Here is a 24,304-nt window from a genome sequence, read left to right as displayed (position 1 = left end):
GACTACAAAAGAAATGATGCAGAAGCCACGTTCTCCATAAGATACCATAATTCAGAGGACCCCATGCAAATAGAGACTACAAATTACTTAGGGTGTGATTAAGCAATGTGACAAAGTTCCTCCTCTGCCTTGGTCCTGCGCTTATTGGCGGATTTGCTTGCCTCAGAGATTCACAGTCACCCTCAGTTTGGCCACTTTTGCTAGTGGCGCAAACCTGCCGTTCACTCAGCTAACCTAATCACTGGCCAGCATGGGGAAAGGGAGGAGAACAATCCCCGCAGTCTCTGCTGACCCACTTAGTGGGTTGGGGAATAGGCCAGGGACCTTCCCCTCTGGTGGGACCCACAGCCCAGGTCACCTTCTCTTGTCTCAAATAGGGAGTTGAGGGGAATGGGGGGAACCCAGGCCCACCCTCTCCTCTTGGTTCCAGCCCAGGGCCCTGTGGATTGCAACTGTCTACAGTGTCACTTGTAACAGCTGTGTGACAGCTACAACTCCCTGGGCTACTTCCCCATGGCCTCCTCCCAACACCTTCTTTACCCGCACCACAGGATCTTCCTCCTGAAGCCTGATCATGCTCATACTCCTCAGTCCTCCAGCAGCATGCCTCCTCACTCCTTGTACCTCCCCTCCCCTAACTGATGGGAGGTCCTTTTTAAACCAGGTGTCCTGATTAGTCTGCCTGCCATAATTGATTCTATTATGTTAATTGGCTCCAGGTGTCTTAATTAGCTTGCCTGTCTTGATTTCTCTAGTGCAGCCCCTCCTCTGGTCACTCAGGGAACAGAAAACTGTTCATCCAATGGCCAGTATATTTGCGTTCTACCAGACTCCTGTACCTCACTGGTCTGGGTCTGTCACATATCCCTTCCCCCTGCTCAACACCAAGGGGTTGGGCAGCTTGGGACACCAGACAGTGCACACGTGACAAGCCATCGGCTGTGATGGCTCCCTGCTCTGTGTTGCACACGGAACTGGAAAGGTTGGAGGGATAAGAACCACCTGGTCACCCTTGTGTTCTTCTCCTTGTTCCACTGCATCCATTGAAGTGGGGCATGGTTGGTCACGAGGACAAATCTGCACCCAAGCAGGTAGTAGCGCAATGAGTTACTCCCATTTTACAGTGAGGCACTCCCTCTCCACCACTGCATATTTTTGTTCCCTTGGAAGGAGTTTCCTACTGAGGTAGAGAATTGGGTGTTCCTCCTCCCCGACCATCTGTGATGGAACGGCCCCCAACCCTACTTCCGATGCATCCGTCTGCAGGACAAATTCCTTGGTGAAATCTGGGGCTACCAGTACGGGGTTACTGCAGAGGGCAGTCCGTAGGTCTGTGAACCCTTTATCTGCTGCGTCAGACCTTCTCACCAGATCAGGTCCACGGGCCTTCATTAGGTCTGTCAGGAGGCTTGCCCTTGTGGCAAAGTGGGGGATAAATTGTCGGTAATACCCCACCACACCTAGGAATGCCCGGACTTGTTTCTTGCGACTTGGTCGGGGCCAATTTTGGATGGCCTCTAACTAATTCAGTTGGAGTTTCACCAGACCTTTTCCCACAATGTAGCCAAGATATTTGGCCTCCATAAACCCTACAGCACCTTGGCAGGGTTTGCTGTAAGGCCAGCTCGCCTGAAGGTAACGAGGACTGCCTCCACCTTCTCTCAGTGGGTTTCCCAGTCTGGGGTATGAATGACCACATCGTCCAGGTAGACAGCAGCATAATTGTTATGGGGGCGTAATAGCTCGTCCATGAGACGCTGGAAGGTAGCTGGGGCCCCCCATGTAGTCCAAAAGGAAGGACAGTATATTGGAAAAGACTCTCTGGTGTAGAGATCGCAGTCTTTCCCTTTATGTCTTTGGCAAGGGGAATCTGCCAGTACCCCTTTGTCAAGTCTAGGGTAGTCAAGTACCAGACATTGCCTAGATGGTCTACTAGCTCATCTATATGAGGTATGGGATACACGTCAAACTGGGATACCTCGTTTAGTCGCCGGAAGTCATTGCAAAACCTTGTGGTGCCATCAGGTTTGGGCACCAGCACGATTGGGCTGGACCACTGACTGTGGGATTCTACGATGATCCCCAACTCCAGCATTTTTTTTATTTCTGCTTTTATTTCTTCCCTTTTGGACGCTGGTACCTGGGAGGTTACTCTGACCTCAGGGTTTGTGACGATGTGGTGATAGGTCTTGGTTGTTCGGCCCGGTTTTGTCAAGAACACATCTTGGTTCCGGAAGATCATCTCAGACACCTCATTCTTCTGGTCTGGTGTTAAATCAGGAGACACTCTCACCTGTTCAGAAGGTTTGTTTTCTTGGGGTAGGTCTTTTTGGACAGCTGTGCATCCCTCTTGTGAATACCAGGGTTTCAGAAGGTTGATGTGATATATTTGCTCTTGTTTCCGATGTCCTGGTTGTCACATCTTGTAATTTACCTCCCCTATGGGTTCAACTATTTCGTAGGGTCCTTGCCACTGGGCCAAAAGTTTACTGTCTGTTGTGGGTACCAACACCATTACTCTGTCTCTGGGCTGGAATTGCCGAACTTTGGCTTGGCGATTGTACTGATCTCATTGGGCTTCTTGGGCCTTCTCTAGGTGTTCCCGCAATATGGCGGTGACCCGCGCTATCCGGTCCCTCATTTGTAACACATGCTCGGTTACATTCTTCCCCTCATTGGGCTCCTCCTCCCAAATTTCCTTGGCTATGTCCAAGATGCCCCAGGGGTGGTACCCATATAATAGCTCAAAGGGAGAAAACCCAGTTGAGGCCTGAGGTACCTCCCGGATGGCAAACATAAGGTATTGTAGTGGGTGTCCCAATCCTTCCCATCTTGATTTACCACCTTCCTTATCATAGCCTTCAGGGTTCAGTTGAACCTTTCTACCAGCCCATTGGTCTGTGGATGATGGACCGAAGTCCTCAGAGTATGTATGTGGAGTAGGACACATAGGTCCTTCATTAGTTTTGACATAAGTGGGGTTCCTTGGTCAGTCAGTATCTCCTTTCGTAGCCCCACTCGGGCAAAGATCCCCACTAGCTCTTTGGCTATTGTTTTAGAAGCTGTGTTCCTCAGGGGGACGGCTTCTGGATACCGTGTAGCATAGTCCAGGACGACAAGTACATATTGGTGGCCCCAGGTAGTCTTTTCTACAGGTCTCACTAGGTCCATGGCTGTTCACTCAAACAGGACCTCTATGATGGGAAGGGGTACCAATGGTGCCCTCAAGTGGGGACGGGGACTGTGCAGCTGACACTCTGGGCAGGAGACACAGTATCTCCACACTTCTTTGTGCACCCCGGGCCAGAAGAACCTTCGTAGGATCCTTGCCAGGGTCTTCTCTACCCCTAAATGCCCCCCAAAAAGATGATTATGCGTGAGGCTTAATATGGTCTTCTGGTGTTTGTGAGGTACTAGGAGCTGCTCTACCTTCTCTGGTGCAACCCTGTACAGGAGATCCTTCTTTATGATGAAGTAGGGGCCGGGTCCCTGGGTTTTCCCTTCCACGGGAACCCCATCTATTTCTGTTACCTCCTTCCTAATGGTGTTATACCTTGGATCTTTGGCTTGGTCTTGTCCGAAATTTACCCTCACGGGGCTGGTCTTCCCAAGTTCTAGGGGATGAGTCACTGTTGCTTCTGCCGGTTCAGAGGCATTAGGGTTGGGGTCTGGATCAGGTGCTTCTCCCTCCTGGGCGGCCTCCTTTTCAGGTGCCTGGGTCCGCCTACCTATGAGAGAGACCCTCTGGCTTTGGGTCAGTATTCGGGTTCCCAAGGCCTTAGCTGCCCTTTTTTCCTTTTTTGTCTGTCTTTCTGTCCCGCCTGGGAGTGGAGAAAATGTCTGTGGAAATTTCGGAGAAAATTGGGGGTTGACAGTTTACTGTGGATGCCTCCCCTTTCTCCAATCCCCGTATTGGGAGTAAGTCATCAAATCCTGGGAAGTCCCTCCCTATGAGCACCGGGTAAGGGAGTTTAGGCACTACACCTGCTGCTACCTCTGTAGCGTTCCCCTGGATTTCAATTTTTAACTTCAATTTTCAATTCACAATGTGAATTAGGGAGCATGGGTTTTCCCAGTTGCCTAGGCTATGTTGCATAGACTTGTCGGCACTGAGACACTGTGCAGCTATGTGTCTCCCCCTCCCCCCTCCAGCAGGCGTAACATCTGTATGGGGCCCTAGGCATTCCCCGGTCTCTTGGTTTAGGCAGCCTAATGTCATGATCCTCTTCACCCTCAGTGCTCTGACTTTTAAATGGCCTCTGGTGGGCCTTCAGCCCTCTCTTTTTTCCACCTGGGCCTTCTTGGGAGTTCAGTTGCCTGAGCTCTGAGGGTTGGTGCCACTAGTTTAACCCAGGGTGCCTCTTCCTTAGCTGGTCGGGTCAGTTCCCTCGTCGTCCTACACCTCTCTACCAGGGCGACAACCTCATCATAAGTGGAGGGTTCGTTCTGGCTTACCCAGGCATGAAGGTCTGGTGGTAGTCCTCGCATGTCAATGACCAGACCTCCGGTCGATGACCAGAACCTTTAGTATCTCTTCTGTACTCAGAGACTCGGTTTGTAACCACTTTCGTGCAAGATGGATGAGGTCATATAATTGGGACCATGGGGTTTTGTTTTCCTGGTACCTCCACTCGTGATACCACTGCACCCGCACTGCAGTCGTTACCCCAGATCTGGCCAGGATCTCTGCTTTTAGCCAGGGATAGTCTGCTGCAGCTTCTTCAGACATATCATAATATGCCTTCTGGGCCTCCCCACACAGGAATGGAGCGAGGATGCCAGACAACTGTTCGAGGCCAAGACTCCCGTAGGGCTGTCCTCTCAAAGGCCAGGAGGTATGCTTCTACGTCATCCTCCCGCATCATTTTCTGCAGACAATTGCTGGCCCGTATGACCTGCGTCCCATCATGGCTGCGGTTCAGCTCTGTAAGGGTCTTCACCTGGTTTACCAGTTCCCGCAACATAGCATGGTCTTGAGTGCCTGGTCCATCAACAGGTGATTGGTCTCTTGCTGCAGTCACACTGCCTCCTATTGGGTGGCTGCCTGGACATGGGTAGCTGCCTGCTGGGCAGCTGTGGCTTGTATCGGTGCCTGCACTACGTCCTCCATTGTGGTGAAGGAAAAAAAAACCCAACCCTCTTGTCAAGGTTCCTCCCCCACTCTGAACTCTAGGGTACAGATGTGGGGACCTGCATGAAAAACCTCCTAAGCTTATCTTTACCAGCTTAGGTCAAAACTTCCCCAAGGTACAAAATATTCCACCCTTTGTCCTTGGATTGGCCGCTACCACCACCAAACTAATACTGGTTACTGGGGAAGAGCTGTTTGGACACGTCTTTCCCCCCAAAATACTTCCCAAAACCTTGCACCCCACTTCCTGGACAAGGTTTGGTAAAAAGCCTCACCAATTTGCCTAGGTGACTACAGACCCAGACCCTTGGATCTTAAGAGCAATGAAAAAGCATTCCGTTTTCTTACAAGAAGACTTTTAATAAAAATAGAAGTAAATAGAAATAAAGAAATCCCCCCTGTAAAATCAGGATGGTAGATACCTTACAGGGTAATTAGATTCAAAACATAGAGAACCCCTCTAGGCAACTAAGTTACAAAAAAGATACACAGACAGAAATAGTTATTCTATTCAGCACAGTTCTTTTCTCAGCCATTTAAAGAAATCATAATCTAACACGTACCTAGCTAGATTACTTACTAAAAGTTCTAAGACTCCATTCCTGGTCTATCCCCGGCAAAGACAGAATATAGACAGACACACAGACCCTTTGTTTCTCTCCCTCCTCCCAGCTTTTGAAAGGATCTTGTCTCCTCATTGGTCATTTTGGTCAGGTGCCAGCGAGGTTACCTTTAGCTTCTTAATCCTTTACAGGTGAGAGGAGCTTTCCCCTGGCCAGGAGGGATTTCAAAGGGGTTTACCCTTCCCTTTATATTTATGACACCTCTCCTTTCTTTCTTTCTTTTTTTTTTAAACACCCTTTTTCTGCCACGCTGTGCACCTGATCCCGCTGCTAACACCAGTGTGACAAAGTTCCTCCTCTGCCTTGGTGGGTCCTGCGCTTATTGACGGATTTGCTTGCCTCAGAGATCCACGGCCGCCCTCAGTTTGGCCACTTTTGCTAGTGGCGCAAACCTGCCGTTCACTCAGCTAACCTCATCACTGGCCAGCATGGGGAAAGGGAGGAGAACAATCCCTGCAGTCTCTGCTGACCCACCTAGTGGGTCAGCAAATAGGCCAGGGACCTTCCCCTCTGGTGGGACCCACAGTCCAGGTCACCTCTTCTTGTTTCAAATAGGAGTTGAGGGGGATTTGGGGGGAACCCGGGCCCACCCTCTACTCCAGGTTCCAACCCAGGGCCCTGTGGATTGCAACTGTCTACAGTGTCTCTTGTAATAGCTGCGTGACAGCTACAACTCCCTGGGCTACTTCCCCATGGCCTCCTCCCAACACCTTTTTTACCCTCTCCGCAGGATCTTCCTCCTGAAGCCTGATCACGCTTGTACTCCTCAGTCTTCCAGCAGCATACCCCCTCCCCTAACTGATGGGAGGTCCTTTTTAAACTAGGTGATTAGTCTGCCTGCCATAATTGATTCTATTATGTTAATTGGCTCCATGTGTCTTAATTAGCTTGCCTGTCTTTAATTGGTTCTAGCAGGTTCTTGATTGCTCTAGTGCAGACCCTGCTCTGATCACTCAGGGAACAGAAAACTGTTCATCCAGTGGACAGTATATTTGCCTTCTACCAGACTCCTGTACCCCACTGGTCTGGGTCTGTCACAGCAGTCTGTCTGCTTTGTCGTTTGCAGTAAATGCTGGTAATGATTATTTTTCTTTCTCTTTCTCTTTCTCATCTCCTTTTTTCTTTTTCACCTTGCTTTTGTACTCTCAATAGTTGTTTCAGAATGGCTAATGGTCACTTTTCTCAATACTGTGAGATTATAAAATTATTATGAACTTTGTGTGTACTTTATATTTAATCACTGTCAAAATGTTACAAAAACACAAGTGGAAGAGATCCTAAAATTAATTTGAATCTTCTGATATTATTGCTGAAAACCTCCCTCTTGCCTTCCAAAATATCAACCAAACAAAATTAACAAACCTACTGCTTTATGAATATGCAGTTTATAAATTTTGAAACAGGTAATCTACCTCACTCCTTTTTTATTGAATTATGGAAGTCAAACCACTCTGTAGACAGTGTTAATTGAACAATGGGGAAAAAATGAGAAATTAAATTGTCTAATATAAGAAGCAAAAAATCCGTTTAACACACATCTTCTCCGAAGAGGAAGTTTAACTGAGCTCTACCTTAAAGAAGGGGAGAAATGTGAGTGGCTGTATGGAGCTCCAGCTTTGGGTTACTGAAAAGTGTCCAATAGAAAAACTTTAGTGTTTTTCTCAATGAAAACAAACTTTTAAAATAAACAGCTTCTAAAAATGAGTGTAAATACCTTAAATGACGAATGTGAACAGAATAACAAGTTTTGTAAAATGAGAACATTTCTATTAATTAGGAATTGCTTTTTTGCTTGTAGGTTGATCTACAAGGAAAACAGTCTGCTTCTCTTGCTAGAACTGTCTGTCTTATATCTCTACTTCATAAAAGAGAAACATTATATGGATATAAACATTTGCAAAGGAGGGAATATAATAGAAAGATCTGATGATAAAGCTTCTCGTTTACTCATTTGTATTTGAAATATTCCTGATTTTTGTACTGAAAGTTGAGGACTGAGCATTGTACATGTGAAGTTAAGATTTTGTTTGCGAAAATTCAGTGAACCAATGCCATGGGATTGTCGTGAAGATGCTATAAGGGATCCATAGACTTGTAATAAAAATATCTGAGATGAACAGAAATCTTTCACTGAGAAAGTGCATTAGTGGTTGCTTAAGGGCCAGATCTTGCTCCCACTGAAATGAATGGTATAACTCCCACTGATTTCATTGAGAACTGAACTCTGACCAAAGTAAGGAATAGAAGCAGCTGATGCCTCATTGTGTCTGGTGAGAAGGAATTTGAAGAACACTTGTCTTAAGGAGTCAGACTATCCTCTGAGCTGCAAAAGCTGGCCAGTGGCTCCTTTTAGTGTTGCAGGATCTTAGGGACACAGCAAATTATAAGATTGGGTTTGGTTGGGGTATAACTACTTTCTGGAACAGTGGGAGTCCTAAGTTCTGTTTTTGCTATCCACAGTCCCTAGTGAAAACCATTGTGCACAAGACTGTAAAACTTGTAAATAAAGGAAATAGGATCTATATTGTGTCTGTGTCTACTTATTTTGTCTCCCAAGGAAATAATCTACTTCTGGGATCTAAATCTTCGTGGGCACTTAGATGTTGTGACAGTATCTTTTACAGTGTGTCAGTATTTCACTGTCATGGACAAAGTGGTAGAAAGTGTCCACTTCACAGCAGAAGTATCCTTTACAGATAAGTTATAGATTTGAGTTCCGATAGCTTCTTGCTGTTCATATACTTTACAAAGAAATGAAATACGCTTACTCTGACTTATCAGTTTACTTAAATACATCATTTATCCTGAAACTGAATTTAAAATAGAATTAATTGTCTTTTGAAAGTACTATTCTGCCTAAATTAAGCCTCAGACACGTTTTTTACGACTTCAAGTTTGGTTTTGTACACACATTAGAAAGCCTTCTGCAGCTTCCTGCTTGGCCTTTTGAGGTTTCAAACATTGAGCCTATTGAACAAAGGGCAGTGAAACCGCGGTGAAGAACTCTAGGGCCACGAATGTCTGAGGATTCTTATTTGTCATTGATTGATTCTTTCACAAAAAGAGTGGATTTGAATTGGTGCTGTTGGCTTCCTGACCCCCATACCATTATCTTGCAATGGCATAATTATAACTTCATGCAAGAGAAGACAGCAGTTGTTTAGATCTCATAGGCATCAATTAAAACATTCGCATCAACTATTCTAAGTTAGCTATTGCAGCAATAGGGAAAAACAATTGTCTCAGAGAAAAAATCATATTCTGATTGCAAGTACATCGTCTGTGGAGGGAACTGAATAAGAGATAAATGTATACTTGCTGCTCTCCAAAAACTAAGTTATTCAGTTTTTCAGAAACGTGAGCGATACAGCTCAGTTCAGTACCCAACAATCCAGGCTTGCGCATTTATCAAGAAATATTATTATTCTTGTTAGTGAGGGTCATAATCTCAAAATTAATGCAATCAAAAAATCACTGTTTTAATTATATTCTACCTGTTTCCTAATCGTAAGAAAACCAGACAAACGGAGGCATATGTGTGACCTATAAAACATAGACTAGTTCTCTTAAAAGACACAGTGCAACCCTTGAACTGAGTAACTTAAAACAAAAAACAACCCAAAACCTCTGCCCATGCAGGGACAGGAACTGACTCCTTTCTCACTTACACTAAGGTATTTTTATTAATTTCCGTGGAATCACTCCTGATGCTTACTAGTGTAAGAATCAAATGGGGCCCTTTGTGTTGTAAGATGTAATATATCTGTGGCATGTTCTACATTATACAGCTAGGTCATCCATAAGCTGCCTTGCATTGACCTAGCCTATGGAAGCATCTTCACTTAAATTTGGCTCCCGCCGACCTAAGTGCCTCCCTAGGCCAATTTAGTAACACTACCTCCCCAAGTGGCATAGAGTCATGGTTGATGTAATTAGGTTGACGCAGTGTCAGTGTAAACACTGTGTTGCTTACGGCAACTGTTACTGGCTTTCAGAAGCCATCCCACACAGTGCCCCATGCTGACAATACAGTCATATAAGTGCTTCTAGTGAGGACGTGCATTGCCAACACACACAGCCAAGTGGGCACATGCACACAAATGATTTAATAAGTGCAGTGGCAACATAATTTTGTATTGTAGACATGGCCTACTTTTTAAAAGTGCAATACCAATTAGTTTATAACTATTATTCTGTCTCTTATGGCCTACAGCAAGGGGTGGGACAAAGTCATTGCCGTTTCATTGTACTTGTGCTTGAGATCTTGTCAGCCCTTCAAGTGATTATCAAGATTTTAGTTCTCAACATAGCCTAGCTCAGGGAAGAAGAACTTCAGATCCTCCTTAATTTAGATGACTGACTGTTAAAAGCAGGTGGTAATTCACAGGCAGAAGTCTCTACACAAATATTTCAGATTTTCTGGATTATATGATTTCTAACAAACATATACAAGTTTCATCTGACTCCAACCCACAGTTTAAAATGTCTGGAGGTCATTTTCACATCAGATTTAGAGTGTTTGTGCCACCAAGGAGAATGCACATTCTTTAACATACTATCAATTAATGCATCAACAATGTATAGAGCCAAACAAGGGCTTCTGAGATGGGTTGGATTTTATTTTATTTTTATTTTTAGAACCTTCCCAAAGGATTTAGCCTTAGTGACCTGGCTATTGGAAGGAAATGCTTCTTCAGGATGAGTTTAAATGAATTAAAAAAAACAAACTGGCTTTACAGAAACCCTGATGATATGTCATCTTTGTTTACATTGGTGCTTCAAAATTCATTCTTTTCCCTAATATTTGAGGTATTACGCCTACTTTTCCCTCAAAGTACCTCTGATTAGTCATCTATGTTAACTACCTGTGTATCTCCAATTCAAGTAACTTGTGCTACACGAACCTTCCAGGAAATCATTTTGACCACAATTAGCATTATGCAGCCCACACTCTTAGACAAGCACCCTCAAAGAACAGAAAGCAAAGTACTGCTTAATGGTCTTAAGAGCTGACAAATTGAGAAAACTGGTTGATTATTAATAATGTATGGAACTCTGAGGATTGGTCAACCTCAAAGTTCTGTCTCTAGTAATACTTAAACATGAAGTAAATCAACAAAAGTATGGTCTACTAAACTGTAGTGTTTCAAAACAAGCTATTACACAGTTGCTGTGTTTGGCTGAATTGGGACAGTAAAGATTTCCACTCAGAGCATGGAAATTCACTATCAGGAACCCAGTTTTTTTTCTTTGTTGCACAGAAGAAATATTGGAATTCTTTGACAGCTGTGTTAAGAAGCTGAATCAACGGTGTCACTGGTAAAGGATGTGCAGCATCAGGGCCTTGACTATCCCTTTACCTACTGACTAGACTAAAGAACAATACATCTCTCATCTGAACAGAAAAGGTTTTGTTAATTTGACAGTTTGTACAAAGCAGTTCAGATAACATACTACATACCTGATTCTCCTTTTTTCAGATATGCATCTTTTGAATAGAGGATTTTACAAAGGTATCTTTGCTATAGTGGGACTTGGAAAGATCCTGGAGTGCATGAGAAAAATGATTAGTGGTATGGTGTCGTCTTACACAGGGCAAGAGATTGGAAACAGTAGGATTTCCCCTCCTGAAAAGAACAGCTAAAGGGACTGAGATATAGTGAAAACTGATTAGTCCCTGCAAGTAATCTAAGAACCAAGAGGACCCTCCATGATATTAGAGGGCAATAAATTTAGATCCTATACAAAGAAATACTCTTATGAGGTACCTAGCCAATCTGTTGAATTCCTGGCTGCTGTGACTGGATTTTAAAAATTGGCTAAATTGATGAAAGTTTTGTAACTCTGTATGGGAATAAAATGTGAGTAATTAGATTGCATTCTTCAGAATGTGCGGTGCTTATCTTCAGGGCCCATGAATGAATTATTTTATCCCCAGACACATTGCCCAAATGATCAGATGTATTAGGAGTATGTGTTTGCAATTGCTGTAGGCAGGATGCTAAAATAATAGCCTCGTATGGTTTAGCAATGACTCTGTTTCAATTAAATTCTCCTCTGTTGCACAGTATATTTGTACTTCCCTTGGATGTCACTGGTGAGTAAATGAATAATGTTTCAGTGTAAATCTAAGAAAAGTATAACTGTCAACACATAATAATAAGGGAAGAGTTGCAGTTTTGGTGATTTCCTTTGTACTATAAGACTAATTGAGGCCCCCTACCTTTCCATTTCAAAATTGGTGAGTCTGACTAGGGGGAACGTATTCTTTGTTCAAATAACCTTGAAATTTGATTAAATCTGTTTAGGATACAGGAGAGAAGAATTTTCAAACTGTGCTGATTAATGTTTCTTATTGTTTGCCAAATCCTAGCTACAAAATGTTTTTTTTTAACATAACTTTATATGAGGCTTATTTGGAAAGCTGTTTGATTCTGTGACTACATCTATCCTACTTCAGATGTAGAAAATAAATTTATTAGAATGACATCATGGAATCCAACAAAATTCCAAAAGATCATTGGGATTCTGCTCTTTGGAGCTCCTAAACTGTACTGAAGCAGAGCCCTTGATCCACAGCTGTAGATATTAGGACCTGGATAGCACAGTGTACTGGGGAAATATATGGAGGTTAAAGACCCTAACTTCTTGTAGAGGTGCAAGGCGCCCAACTGTAATTGTGTGAAGTTGGAAGAAAGCTCAATGTATTCCACTGGAAGTTGCCAGCTCCCCATAGTCAACCCTGTAGCCCTGGCATTCTTTGAAGTATGTAGAGTCCTTAGGGTATGTCTACACTATGGAATAAGGTCGAATTTATAGAAGTCGGTTTTTTAGAAATCGGTTTTATATATTCGAGTGTGTGTGTCCCCACAGAAAATGCTCTAAGTGCATTAAGTGCATTAACTCGGCGGAGCGCTTCCACAGTACCGAGGCTAGAGTCGACTTCCGGAGCGTTGCACTGTGGGTAGCTATCCCACAGTTCCCGCAGTCTCCGCTGCCCATTGGAATTCTGGGTTGAGATCCCAATGCCTGATGGGGCTAAAACATTGTCGCGGGTGGTTCTGGGTACATATCGTCAGGCCCCCGTTCCCTCCCTCCCTCCGTGAAAGCAAGGGCAGACAATCATTTCGCGCCTTTTTTCCTGAGTTACCTGTGCAGAAGCCATACCACGGCAAGCATGGAGCCCGCTCAGGTAACCGTCACCCTATGTCTCCTGGGTGCTGGCAGACGCGGTACGGCATTGTTACACAGTAGCAGCAACCCCTTGCCTTGTGGCAGCAGACGGTACAGTACGACTGGTAGCCGTCATCATCATGTCCGAGGTGCTCTTGGCCACGTCGGCTGGGAGCGCCTGGGCAGACATGGGCGCAGGGACTAAATTTGGAGTGACTTGACCAGGTCATTCTCTTTAGTCCTGCAGTCAGTCCTATTGAACCGTCTTATGGTGAGCGGGCAGGCGATACAGACTGCTAGCAGTCGTACTGTACCATCTTCTGCCGAGCAGCCATGAGATGTGGATGGCATGCAGTCCTTCTGCACCGTCTGCTGCCAGCCAAAGATGTAAAAGATAGATGGAGTGGATCAAAACAAGAAATAGACCAGATTTGTTTTGTACTCATTTGCCTCCTCCCCTGTCTAGGGGACTCATTCCTCTAGGTCACACTGCAGTCACTCACAGAGAAGGTGCAGCGAGGTAAATCTAGCCATGTATCAATCAGAGGCCAGGCTAACCTCCTTGTTCCAATAAGAACGATAACTTAGGTGCACCATTTCTTATTGGAACCTCCGTGAAGTCCTGCCTGAAATACTCCTTGATGTACAGACACCCCCTTTGTTGATTTTAGCTCCCTGAAGCCAACCCTGTAAGCTGTGTCATCAGTCGCCCCTCCCTCCGTCAGAGCAACGGCAGACAATCGTTCCGCGCCTTTTTTCTGTGCGGACGCCATACCAAGGCAAGCATGGAGGCCGCTCAGCTCACTTTGGCAATTAGGAGCACATTAAACACCACACGCATTATCCAGCAGTATATGCAGCACCAGAACCTGGCAAAGCGATACCGGGCGAGGAGGCGACGTCAGCGCGGTCACGTGAGTGATCAGAACATGGACACAGATTTCTCTGAAAGCATGGGCCCTGCCAATGCATGCATCATGGTGCTAATGGGGCAGGTTCATGCTGTGGAACGCCGATTCTGGGCTCGGGAAACAAGCACAGACTGGTGGGACTGCATAGTGTTGCAGGTCTGGGATGATTCCCAGTGACTTGCTTTCCCCTGCCCTGAGGCGCATGAATACCAAGATGAGAGCAGCCCTCACAGTTGAGAAGCGAGTGGCGATAGCCCTGTGGAAGCTTGCAACGCCAGACAGCTACCGGTCAGTTGGGAATCAATTTGGAGTGGGCAAATCTACTGTGGGGGCTGCTGTGATGCAAGTAGCCCACGCAATCAAAGATCTGCTGATATCAAGGGTAGTGACCCTGGGAAATGTGCAGGTCATAGTGGATGGCTTTGCTGCAATGGGATTCCCTAACTGTGGTGGGGCCATAGACGGAACCCATATCCCTATCTTGGCACCGGAGCACCAAGCCGCCGAGTACATAAACCGCAAGGGGTACTTTTCGATAGTTTTGCAAGCTCTGGTGGATCACAAGGGACGTTTCACCAACATCAACGTGGGATGGCCGGGAAAGGTGCATGATGCTCGCATCTTCAGGAACTCTGGTCTGTTTCAAAAGCTGCAGGAAGGGACTTTATTCCCAGACCAGAAAATAACTGTTGGGGATGTTGAAATGCCTATATGTATCCTTGGGGACCCAGCCTACCCCTTAATGCCATGGCTCATGAAGCCGTACACAGGCAGCCTGGACAGTAGTCAGGAGCTGTTCAACTACAGGCTGAGCAAGTGCAGAATGGTGGTAGAATGTGCATTTGGACGTTTAAAGGCGCGCTGGCGCAGTTTACTGACTCGCTTAGACCTCAATATTCCCACTATTATTACTGCTTGCTGTGTGCTCCACAATATCTGTGAGAGTAAGGGGGAGACGTTTATGGCGGGGTGGGAGGTTGAGGCAAATCGCCTGGCTGCTGGTTACGCGCAGCCAGACACCAGGGCGGTTAGAAGAGCACAGGAGGGCGCGGTACGCATCAGAGAAGCTTTGAAAACCAGTTTCATGACTGGCCAGGCTACGGTGTGAAAGTTCTGTTTGTTTCTCCTTGATGAAACCCCCCGCCCCTTGGTTCACTCTACTTCCCTGTAAGCTAACCACCCGCCCCTCCTCCCTTCAATCACCGCTTGCAGAGGCAATAAAGTCATTGTTGCTTCACATTCATGCATTCTTTATTCATTCATCACACAAATAGGGGGATGACTACCAAGGTAGCCCAGGAGGGGTGGTGAAGGAGGGAAGGAAAATGCCACACAGCACTTTAAGCACAGCACTTTAAAAGTTTACAACTTTAAAATTTATTGAATGACAGCCTTCTTTTTTTTGGGCAATCCTCTGTGGTGGAGTGGCTGGTTGGCCGGAGGCCCCCCCACCGCGTTCTTGGGCGTCTGGGTGTGGAGGCTATGGAACTTGGGGAGGAGGGCGGTTGGTTACAGAGGGGCTGCAGTGGCAGTCTGTGCTCCAGCTGCCTTTGCTGCAGCTCAACCATACACTGGAGCATACTGGTTTGGTCCTGCAGCAGCCTCAGCATTGAATCCTGCCTCCTCTCATCACGCTGCCGCCACATTTGAGCTTCAGCCCTGTCTTCAGCCCGCCACTTACTCTCTTCAGCCCGCCACCTCTCCTCCCGGTCATTTTGTGCTTTCCTGCACTCTGACATTATTTGCCTCCACGCATTCGTCTGTGCTCTGTCAGTGTGGGAGGACAGCATGAGCTCGGAGAACATTTCAGCGCGAGTGCGTTTTTTTTTCTTTCTAAGCTTCACTAGCCTCTGGGAAGGAGAAGATCCTGTGATCATTGAAACACATGCAGCTGGTGGAGAAAAAAAAAGGGACAGCGGTATTTAAAAAGACACATTTTATAAAACAGTCGCTACACTCTTTCAGGGTAAACCTTGCTGTTAACATTACATACATAGCACATGTGCTTTCGTTACAAGGTCGCATTTTGCCTCCTCCCACCGCGTGACTACCCCCTCAACCTTCCCCCCTCCCTGTGGCTAACAGCGGGGAACATTTCTGTTTAGCCACAGGCAAACAGCCCAGCAGGAATGGGCTCCTCTGAGTGTCCCCTGAAGAAAAGCACTCTATTTCAACCAGGTGACCATGAATTATATCTCACTCTCCTGAGGATAACACAGAGAGATAAAGAACGGATGTTGTTTGAATGCCAGCAAACATACACTGCAATGCTTTGTTCTACAATGATTCCCGAGTACGTGTTACTGGCCTGGAGTGGTAAAGTGTCCTACCATGAAGGACGAAATAATGCTGCCCTCCCCAGAAACCTTTTGCAAAGGCTTTAGGACTACATCTAGGAGAACCGCAAATGCCAGGGCAAAGTAATCCTTTCACATGCTTGCTTTTAAACCATGTATAGTATTTTAAAAGGTACACTCACCAGAGGTCCCTTCTCCGCCTGCTGGGTCCAGGAGGCAGCCTTGGGTGGGTTCGGGGGGTACTGGCTCCAGGTCTAGGGTGAGAAACAGTTCCTGGCTGTCGGGAAAACTGGTTTCTCCGCTTGCTTGCTGTGAGCTATCTACAACCTCCTCATCATCATCATCTTCTTTGTCCCCAAAACCTGCTTCCGTATTGCCTCCATCTCCATTGAAGGAGTCAAACAACACGGCTGGGGTAGTGGTGGCTGAACCCCCTAAAATGGCATGCAGCTCATCATAGAAGCAGCATGTTTGGGGCTCTGACCCAGAGCGGCTGTTCGCCTCTCTGGTTTTCTGGTAGGCTTGCCTCAGCTCCTTCAGTTTCACGCGGCACTGCTTCGGGTCCCTGTTATGGCCTCTGTCCTTCATGCCCTGGGAGATTTTGACAAAGGTTTTGGCATTTCGAAAACTGGAACGGAGTTCTGATAGCACGGATTCCTCTCCCCAAACAGCGATCAGATCCCGTACCTCCCGTTCGGTCCATGCTGGAGCTCTTTTACGATTCTGGGACTCCATCATGGTCACCTGTGCTGATGAGCTCTGCATGGTCACCTGCAGCTTGCCACGCTGGCCAAACAGGAAATGAGATTCAAAAGTTCGCGGTTCTTTTCCTGTCTACCTGGCCAGTGCATCTGAGTTGAGAGTGCTGTCCAGAGCGGTCATAATGGAGCACTCTGGGATAGCTCCCGGAGGCCAATACCATCGAATTGTGTCCACAGTACCCCAAATTCGAGCCGGCAACGTCAATTTAAGCGCTAATCCACTTGTCAGGGGTGGAGTAAGGAAATCGATTTTAAGAGCCCTTTAAGTCGAAATAAAGGGCTTCATTGTGTGGACGGGTGCAGGTTTACATCGATTTAACGCTGCTAAATTCGACCTAAAGTCCTAATGTAGACCAGGGCTTAGGCTGTTTCCACTCTTCTTTCCATCCCTCAGCCCATCCCAACCCAAAGATGGAAAGCCCTGTAAATATCAGGAGCTTCAGAGTTTAGGAACTCTGCAAGCACCTTGAGGTATGAAGATTTTAAAAATCCGTGGGGGGTAGGGGCTTGAAGTCATACTGACCTTTAAAAGGTCTCCACTGTAACCTTGATTCGTCCAGACACATGCTCCCTTAATGCTAGCTGCTCCCAGTACCAGTTTGACTCCTCCATTCTCTTTCCTCCTCTGCAGTTTCTCATTTTTTCTTGACTAACATGTACCCTAATCATAATTTATGGAGTTGTCAGAAGGGGAAGCTACTCCACTCAGCCATAGGACATAGGTTTATAAACATAGGCCTTTTCCTAAGAAGGATTGTTTTCAATCTCCTCAGCTTGCCAAGGGCCAGGCTATACACAGTCTGCAGAAAAATGTACTTAATTCCTGATTAGACAAATATATTTATTTGCCTAATATTCACAAAAATCCCACTTGCCACAGAGAGAGTGATGTTTAAACACAAAGTAAACATATCTATAAGTATGAATCTCCTGAGCTCAGATATGTAACTATAGCTTTTAAATGAAACTAGCAAAGCTTACTGTATCTAACTTAATGTTGAAGATATGTGTATGAAACCCAACTGTACTAGTGAAGTATCTCAGCTACGCACTTTGGACTTTGTAAACCCATAAAGTCCTTCATCTGAAAGTAATACATCTTACAAAGTAGGTATGAAGGGAAAATGGAAGGCTGATATTGCAAGAGGGAGGTTTTTGTGTGATATTAACTGAGTATTTACATACACTTGGTTTTCTTTGAAGTTAAATTTAAACTAAATTTCTGACTTTCTAATCATTTGTGTGTTAGTAACTACAGTGTTCCTTAGAATCTTTTTACCTCTCAGTTTTATAAATGTAATGATGAGACTAACATGAGGGAGTGCATTTTATTGTTGGTTCTGCTAAGCTGCACAGATAAATCAGCCATTCTTAATATTGGCTGTTAAGAGAGGCCAGTTTGTACCGTAGGGATCTGTTATTGCTAGTGGATGATAGGGATAGACAGAAGATATGGAATGGTCTTAAATTTTCTTTTTAAGATTTTTCTCCCTGCAGCAAAGAAAGTAAGTTACCAAGGAATGTTAGAAAACGAAATGCAGTGCTACAGCCTTGCATTCTGGGAGTAAATTACACGATATGCAGATGCGTTCTTTTGAAGGCTGCACTAGTGCAGGGCTATAGAAATATTTCAACACTTATTTTCACAGATTTTGCACATTTTCAAGTACTCTCTTAATTGCTAAGATTTTTTTATATTCAGTATACAATTCAAAAGTAATTGTTTTCTTAATATTTTCTCTATATAAGCCTTGTTAAGCATAATATATAAATGTGTTTTCGAGCTGTTATTTTGGAACATTTGAAAAATTTACATGAGTAAACTTCAGTGTCTTCTTCTAGGGTTGTATATTCGTCTGATAAAAACATTAGGGAAATCGAGGAAGAGACTCTGAGGAAAAGAGTACTGGAGCCCAGACAAACACAGGAAAATGAAAGCCTTACATCTGGTAGTCTTCAGAACACTCAAATATCAGGTGGAAAATGCATTGGAAGTGATAAAAGAACTTCTGTTAATCAGCATTTTCTGGACGGAGCCATAGAAAGAGAAGTTGTTTGTTCACCTAATACTGAAGATGAAATTCTAGAAGCCAATGATGCTGAAGGCAACGTAACTAATCCAGGTGAAGTTAGAATTGTGTTTGGATTTTGCTCGTTACCTAAACCCCAGTGTAGGTTTGTTCAAAAATTGTGGGTAAAGTTTATTATTGCACTAACAAGACCAAGATGACTATTCTTTGCTTTGGCCCAGATCATTCCCTCATGCCCTGAGTAAATGGGTGTTCCATAGGGACCATACAGGGATGTGGTAGAAACTGTATCCCTTGCACTCGTACTGCCACAGAATGAAGATGTAGGTATTGAGGAAGAGGAGCATTTTACATTAGTACCAATGCCTCTTCTGGGCTACAGCAGATGTAAGCCCAGGCCCCTTTGATACAGTGCTTCAATATTGGGTGGTCCTTCCTTTTCCTCCCTGCAGAACTTCACTGGTTCCACTGTGTTTCATGTACACGTAGTGAGTGAGGGGGCAGGGCCAAGTCAGTTCCATATAGTCCTGCAAGTTGGGAAATGTAAATATCCATTTTTCATTTTGTAAGGAGTTAATAGCCTTTGTTTCTGATGTCAGAAGTAAACTTAAATTTCTTCAGAGACCAATCTCCTTGAATTGTATGTATGGTTTGTATAGAAAAGGGAACAAACAACATACATCTTCACATACAGCAATAACAGTAGCTGGTAAAACTCCCAATATCTCAGTTAAGAGCAACACATAGAAGTTATTCCCCACTACTAGTAAGTTTATCTGAAAAGGCTTTCATCAAATGTGCATTTCAGAAGGAAATAAACTATCCCATGTGAAAGCTGTAGCATGGATATAAAATATGTTGTCTTTTTAGTATGATAGATCCTTTGTTTCAGATACCTGAAATTGTTTGTAACTTCAGAATAATCTAGTATAAATTGGAAGAAATAAATAACTATTTCCCCCCATTTACAGGTAATTCTGAACTAGAAACCGCATCTGGGTTAGGAGAAGACTTAATGATGCTCTACAAGAAATGTTGTTGTCCAGATATTAATATTTGGATAGAAGGCAACCAGTTTCAGGCTCACAGGTATTTAAATAAGTAATGAATTTAGAATGTAAACTATGTCACCAGTAATCCTTTCTGTATAAAAGACTGTTAATGTTACCTAGCTGTGTTGATCTACAGGTTTAATATAATAAAGTATTCTTAACATGATGTCTTTATATTATTTTGTACTGTTAGAGCTACTATAATGGCTTTGCTAGTTTCACCACAGAGACCAGTAGTATTTTTGTAGTAACTGAAGTGCTTCCTCGTGATTACAGCTGTCGTTCTTGTGATAACTTAAGTCTTAAGAGAAAATGTAACATGTTTTTAATACTGTAGCTCTGTGTTTTTTACTTCAGGTGCATCCTAGTATAAATTAAAGTAGAATTAGGCTGCAATATATTTATTGTAATGAAACCAGTTAAGAAAACTAAATACAGCACAGTGTTACAACTTGAAATCCTGTAAACAGGGCTTTGGAGCGGAGCCCAGAAGTGGAGCAGCTCTGGAGCAGTGGAGCTGCAGGTTTTTGCCTAGAGCTGGAGCGGAGCCGGAGCACAGCTCCAAAGCCCTGCCTGTAAACAAATCTATGCTGTCAAAATAAATAAATAAATCTACAAGTCAACTGATACTAATTAATTCCTAATAAAACTAGCCCAAATAAACAGAAACCTCCTGGGATGGAAAGGAAAGGTCTTTGGAGCCCTGAAGATCCCATTTCCATTTTTTCCTCCCCTTGTTACGTGTCCACAAGAGAACAGTAACCACTTCAGTGAAGTAGAGGTGAATGTTGTCTCCTTGTCTCAAGAGAGTTACCAGCCCTTGGTAACCCAGAAATCATCACTCTGCTTAAGAACCATTTAGGACTATCATGTTGCAGTAGATAAAGCTGAGATGGCCATTCTCTCCTGTTTTCAGACAATTTATAACTTTCTGGAGAAAAATATCAAGCTGTAACCACTGGACTCTGTCCCTGCTGTTCTGATTGTTAGTTGCACACAAGTTGGGAAATCCCTGGTTAGGTTAGGTTAGATTCTCTGTGGTGGGGTCCAATTTTCTATGGTTGGTTTTGATGTAGGAAGCTGGAAAAGAGCTAATTGTCATGTTTTAGAAAGCCACAACCTCCATACATATTCCTGAGCTTCCCCCATAGCAAGAGGCTACAGGGAAATGGAGGTAGCATAAGAGACATGAAAACTAAGGTCAGACCTATGATAGGGAGATCTGAACTCATTTATGGCCCCTTTACACAGCCAGAATGGTGCAGAAGGGTTGCTGGAATGATATAGAAAATATGGCCCATGCATTCAGAGCAACCAGAGTTCTGGAAGATGTGAATGTAAAGCTGTGTCTGCACTGCACACCACTGGCAGCAGCATGAATGTATGTGTAGCTACACGCTGCAGTGAAAAGCAAGCTGTGTTCTCACTGCAATATACAGGTGCATGTGTCGGTGAAAGTGTCTGGCAGGGGGAAGCAGGCATTTTTCTCCATTGCCTCCCATCAGATCCTTTCTCTGTTGCTGAAGTCTTTCATTGCAAAGGGGAAAGACTGGCAGCTCCCTGCGGAAGAGAGGTGGATCACCTGTAGGGTTAAGTTATTGAGATAGGAGCCCAAAATTTGTTACAGATTATCTACTATCATAGAATATCTGTGTAGAACACCATCGGCAAAGTGTTTCCCTTGATCACGCAGGCAGCTTACCTAAGTCAGTCAGCTCATTGTGTTGCACTCCACCTTTTGGTCAAAGCTGACTTTTTTTCTCTCTCTCTCTCTGTGGGTTTTTACATTTTTGATGCATTACTTTTTTTGCAGTGTACAAATAAAGAGTAGTAAAGGGAACAAGATGACTTTCTGAGTATTCATCTTTCTCATAGGTATTTGAAAAAGCCAATAATCTCTTCTGATTTGTCCTGAAGGCAGGCATAAATCCAGATAATATTTTTCAGTTTGAAACAATTTTCCATTTTGCTTGCATTTCATTAATATTTTACATATATAATTGAGAGAGGATAGAAAAAAAAAGTCTTGTTTTCTAATCTCTCACCAAGTGAGACTAGTGGAAACGGGGGAAAATATCCATTTAATGTAGCAAGTCTGATTATTTTATTTACTACAGGAGATATGGGAATGTGGTGGGGGGGGTTGTTTGTTTTTAAAGTTATGTTGGATGCTACATGTCTGAAACGGTGTTTATGTAGGTTGCTTCTCTTTGGATGATGTAGGACTGAGAAAAAGACGTTCTCATTTTCATAGAGCAAAAGAAATTTTAATGCAAGAAGGAATCTGCCCTTCCCCCCGCACCTCAAAAAACAACAAACCCATTCTGCAAGAGCTGTTTCAGTCCAGGCCATTACCTTGCCAGGATGTATCCAGTCTAGCCAACATCAGAAAATTTGGCAGCGCATCATATCAGCAGGGAAGAGGAAAACTGGGATGTTCTGAAACAGACACAAGAAAATTGGCAGATTGGTTCAGCATTATATAGAGATTTGAACAGTAGAGGGTGTCTTAAAGTGAGTCAGGGAAAGGTAACTTTGGGTATAATTGCAGTGTAGATAGCAGTGAGTTTTATTTATCATCCCAGATTATGAGAAGTGATATCCTCAAACTGCAGGCAATTTCAAGGCCCATCCTGCAATCTTTACTCATGAGAGTATTCCTTACTCAGGTAGTCCCATTAACTTAAATGGACTATTTTTTCGAGTAAGGAATACTATTTGAGAGAGGGTAACAAAATTAGGTCCCAAATACTGCAAGAGAACTGCCATTTGGTTGTAGTCCCTTGTGACTTGTATAATTAAGACTGAACAACTTACACTGCTGTTTCAGAGGAACAGCCGTGTTAGTCTGTATTCGCAAAAAGAAAAGGAGTACTTGTGGCACCTTAGAGACTAACCAATTTATTTGAGCATGAGCTTTCGTGAGCTACAGCTCACTTCACTTCACTGCTGTGTGGCTCAGATCATAGCAGTAGGAAACCAAGGGCAAGTTTCTTTTCTGTATCAAATGCATCTGGAACCTATACAAATGTACACTGTAACACATACAAGAGACACCAATATAGCATGTTTAGATAACATCATAATGCTACTTTTTCACTGGGTAGCCATCTTATTTAACATGCATTATTTAAATGTTCAGTATCATACTAAAGCAGAGCTTAGCCTTGTTCCTGCTCATTGCTGAAGCTTGTTTGGAGGGGAATTGACAAAAACAAAGACAATATATTTAGCTTGCAGGAGAAGGTCACATGTTCAGAATTCACTTTCACATGCTCAGGGCTGTTTTGGTCTATTACAACATCCTTGTTGGATTTAGGGGTTGACCTATTTAATTCAGATTAGGAGGATACCAGGAAAGCTTAAATATTGCTGGCTGGCTTGTGGGAGGAATGGGAGAGAGATTGTAGATTGGACATATTGGAGAAGAAAGAAACCATATGAGAGAGATACCAGTATATAAACTGACAGGGGAAGAGAAGGCAAATTGTATGCCGCTTCTTTCTTTATCTTGTACAAGAACAAGAGTGCTTTCATATAATTTAAAAGTCAACAAATTATAATGTAAATAAAAGGAAATACCATTCTTATATAGTGTTTAACCTATTGTGTTTTCTGCAAAAAGATGTAACTGAAGCAAAGTAACTTTCAAATTTGAAGGTTAATGTCAAACTATAAGAAATTAATATGAATGAGAAAATCATCCACAATTATACTAGCTAAGATAAAATATATAAAAGCTAGTCCTTGTACTTCAGAGTGTACCCTAATCATGAGTTGGGGTCAGGAAGCAATTTCCTCTCTCTTACTGCTTGCTCGCTCTTTCTACTTCTCTGCTCCCACTCAAATAATCTAGTATTGCACAGCTAATTATATTATGGGGCTTTTTATACTTTTCTCTGAAGCACGTGGGCATTGCTGGAGATGGGATATTGAATTGGATGAATGATTTGGTTTGTTTTATGGGAGAAGAGGAATAAATCAAACACACTGTTTTACTCCCTATTTTGCTTCTGAGCCTGGGAATGTAGGCTATTATAGACTAGAAGGAAATAAAGTAGGGTGTTGATTAATTACACTTAAATCATGCAATGAACTAAAAAAAATAATTGTGATTTTTTTGCAGTTTTAATCACACTGTTAAACAATAGAATACCAAGAGAAATTTATTAAATATTTTTGGATGTTTTTCTACATTTTCAAATATAATGACTTCAATTACAACACAGAATACAAAGTGCACAGTGCTTATTTAATATTATTTTTTATTACAAATATTTGGACTGTAAAAATTATAAACAAAAGAAATAGTATTTTCAGTTTACC

General features: G+C 43.6%; 2 protein-coding genes across 5 annotated transcripts in view; one reads left to right on the top strand and one right to left on the bottom strand.

Annotated features, from left to right (window-relative positions):
* The window catches only part of BTBD8 (BTB domain containing 8), an 82,665-nt gene that overhangs the window by 16,897 nt on the left and 41,464 nt on the right, over positions 1-24,304 (top strand). For all 4 annotated transcript variants that reach the window (XM_075131637.1, XM_048861625.2, XM_048861626.2 and 1 more), the window contains 2 exons: positions 18,739-19,019; positions 19,898-20,015. In XM_075131637.1, the coding sequence (XP_074987738.1) occupies positions 18,739-19,019; positions 19,898-20,015 (399 nt within the window). The remainder of the gene's footprint in view (positions 1-18,738; positions 19,020-19,897; positions 20,016-24,304) is intronic.
* LOC142073019 (uncharacterized) lies at positions 15,072-16,881 on the bottom strand. The gene is made up of 2 exons (XM_075131639.1): positions 16,318-16,881; positions 15,072-15,729 (listed from the first exon to the last, which is right to left on the bottom strand). Exons 1-2 carry the CDS (start codon positions 16,871-16,873, stop codon positions 15,209-15,211), a joined length of 1,077 nt encoding a protein of 358 aa, XP_074987740.1. The 5' UTR covers positions 16,874-16,881; the 3' UTR covers positions 15,072-15,208.

Source organism: Caretta caretta, chromosome 8, assembly GCF_965140235.1.
Source record: "Caretta caretta isolate rCarCar2 chromosome 8, rCarCar1.hap1, whole genome shotgun sequence".
Lineage (NCBI taxonomy): Eukaryota > Metazoa > Chordata > Testudines > Cheloniidae > Caretta > Caretta caretta.
Note: the sequence above shows the minus strand (reverse complement) of the source record. Positions and strands in the feature narration are given on the sequence as shown.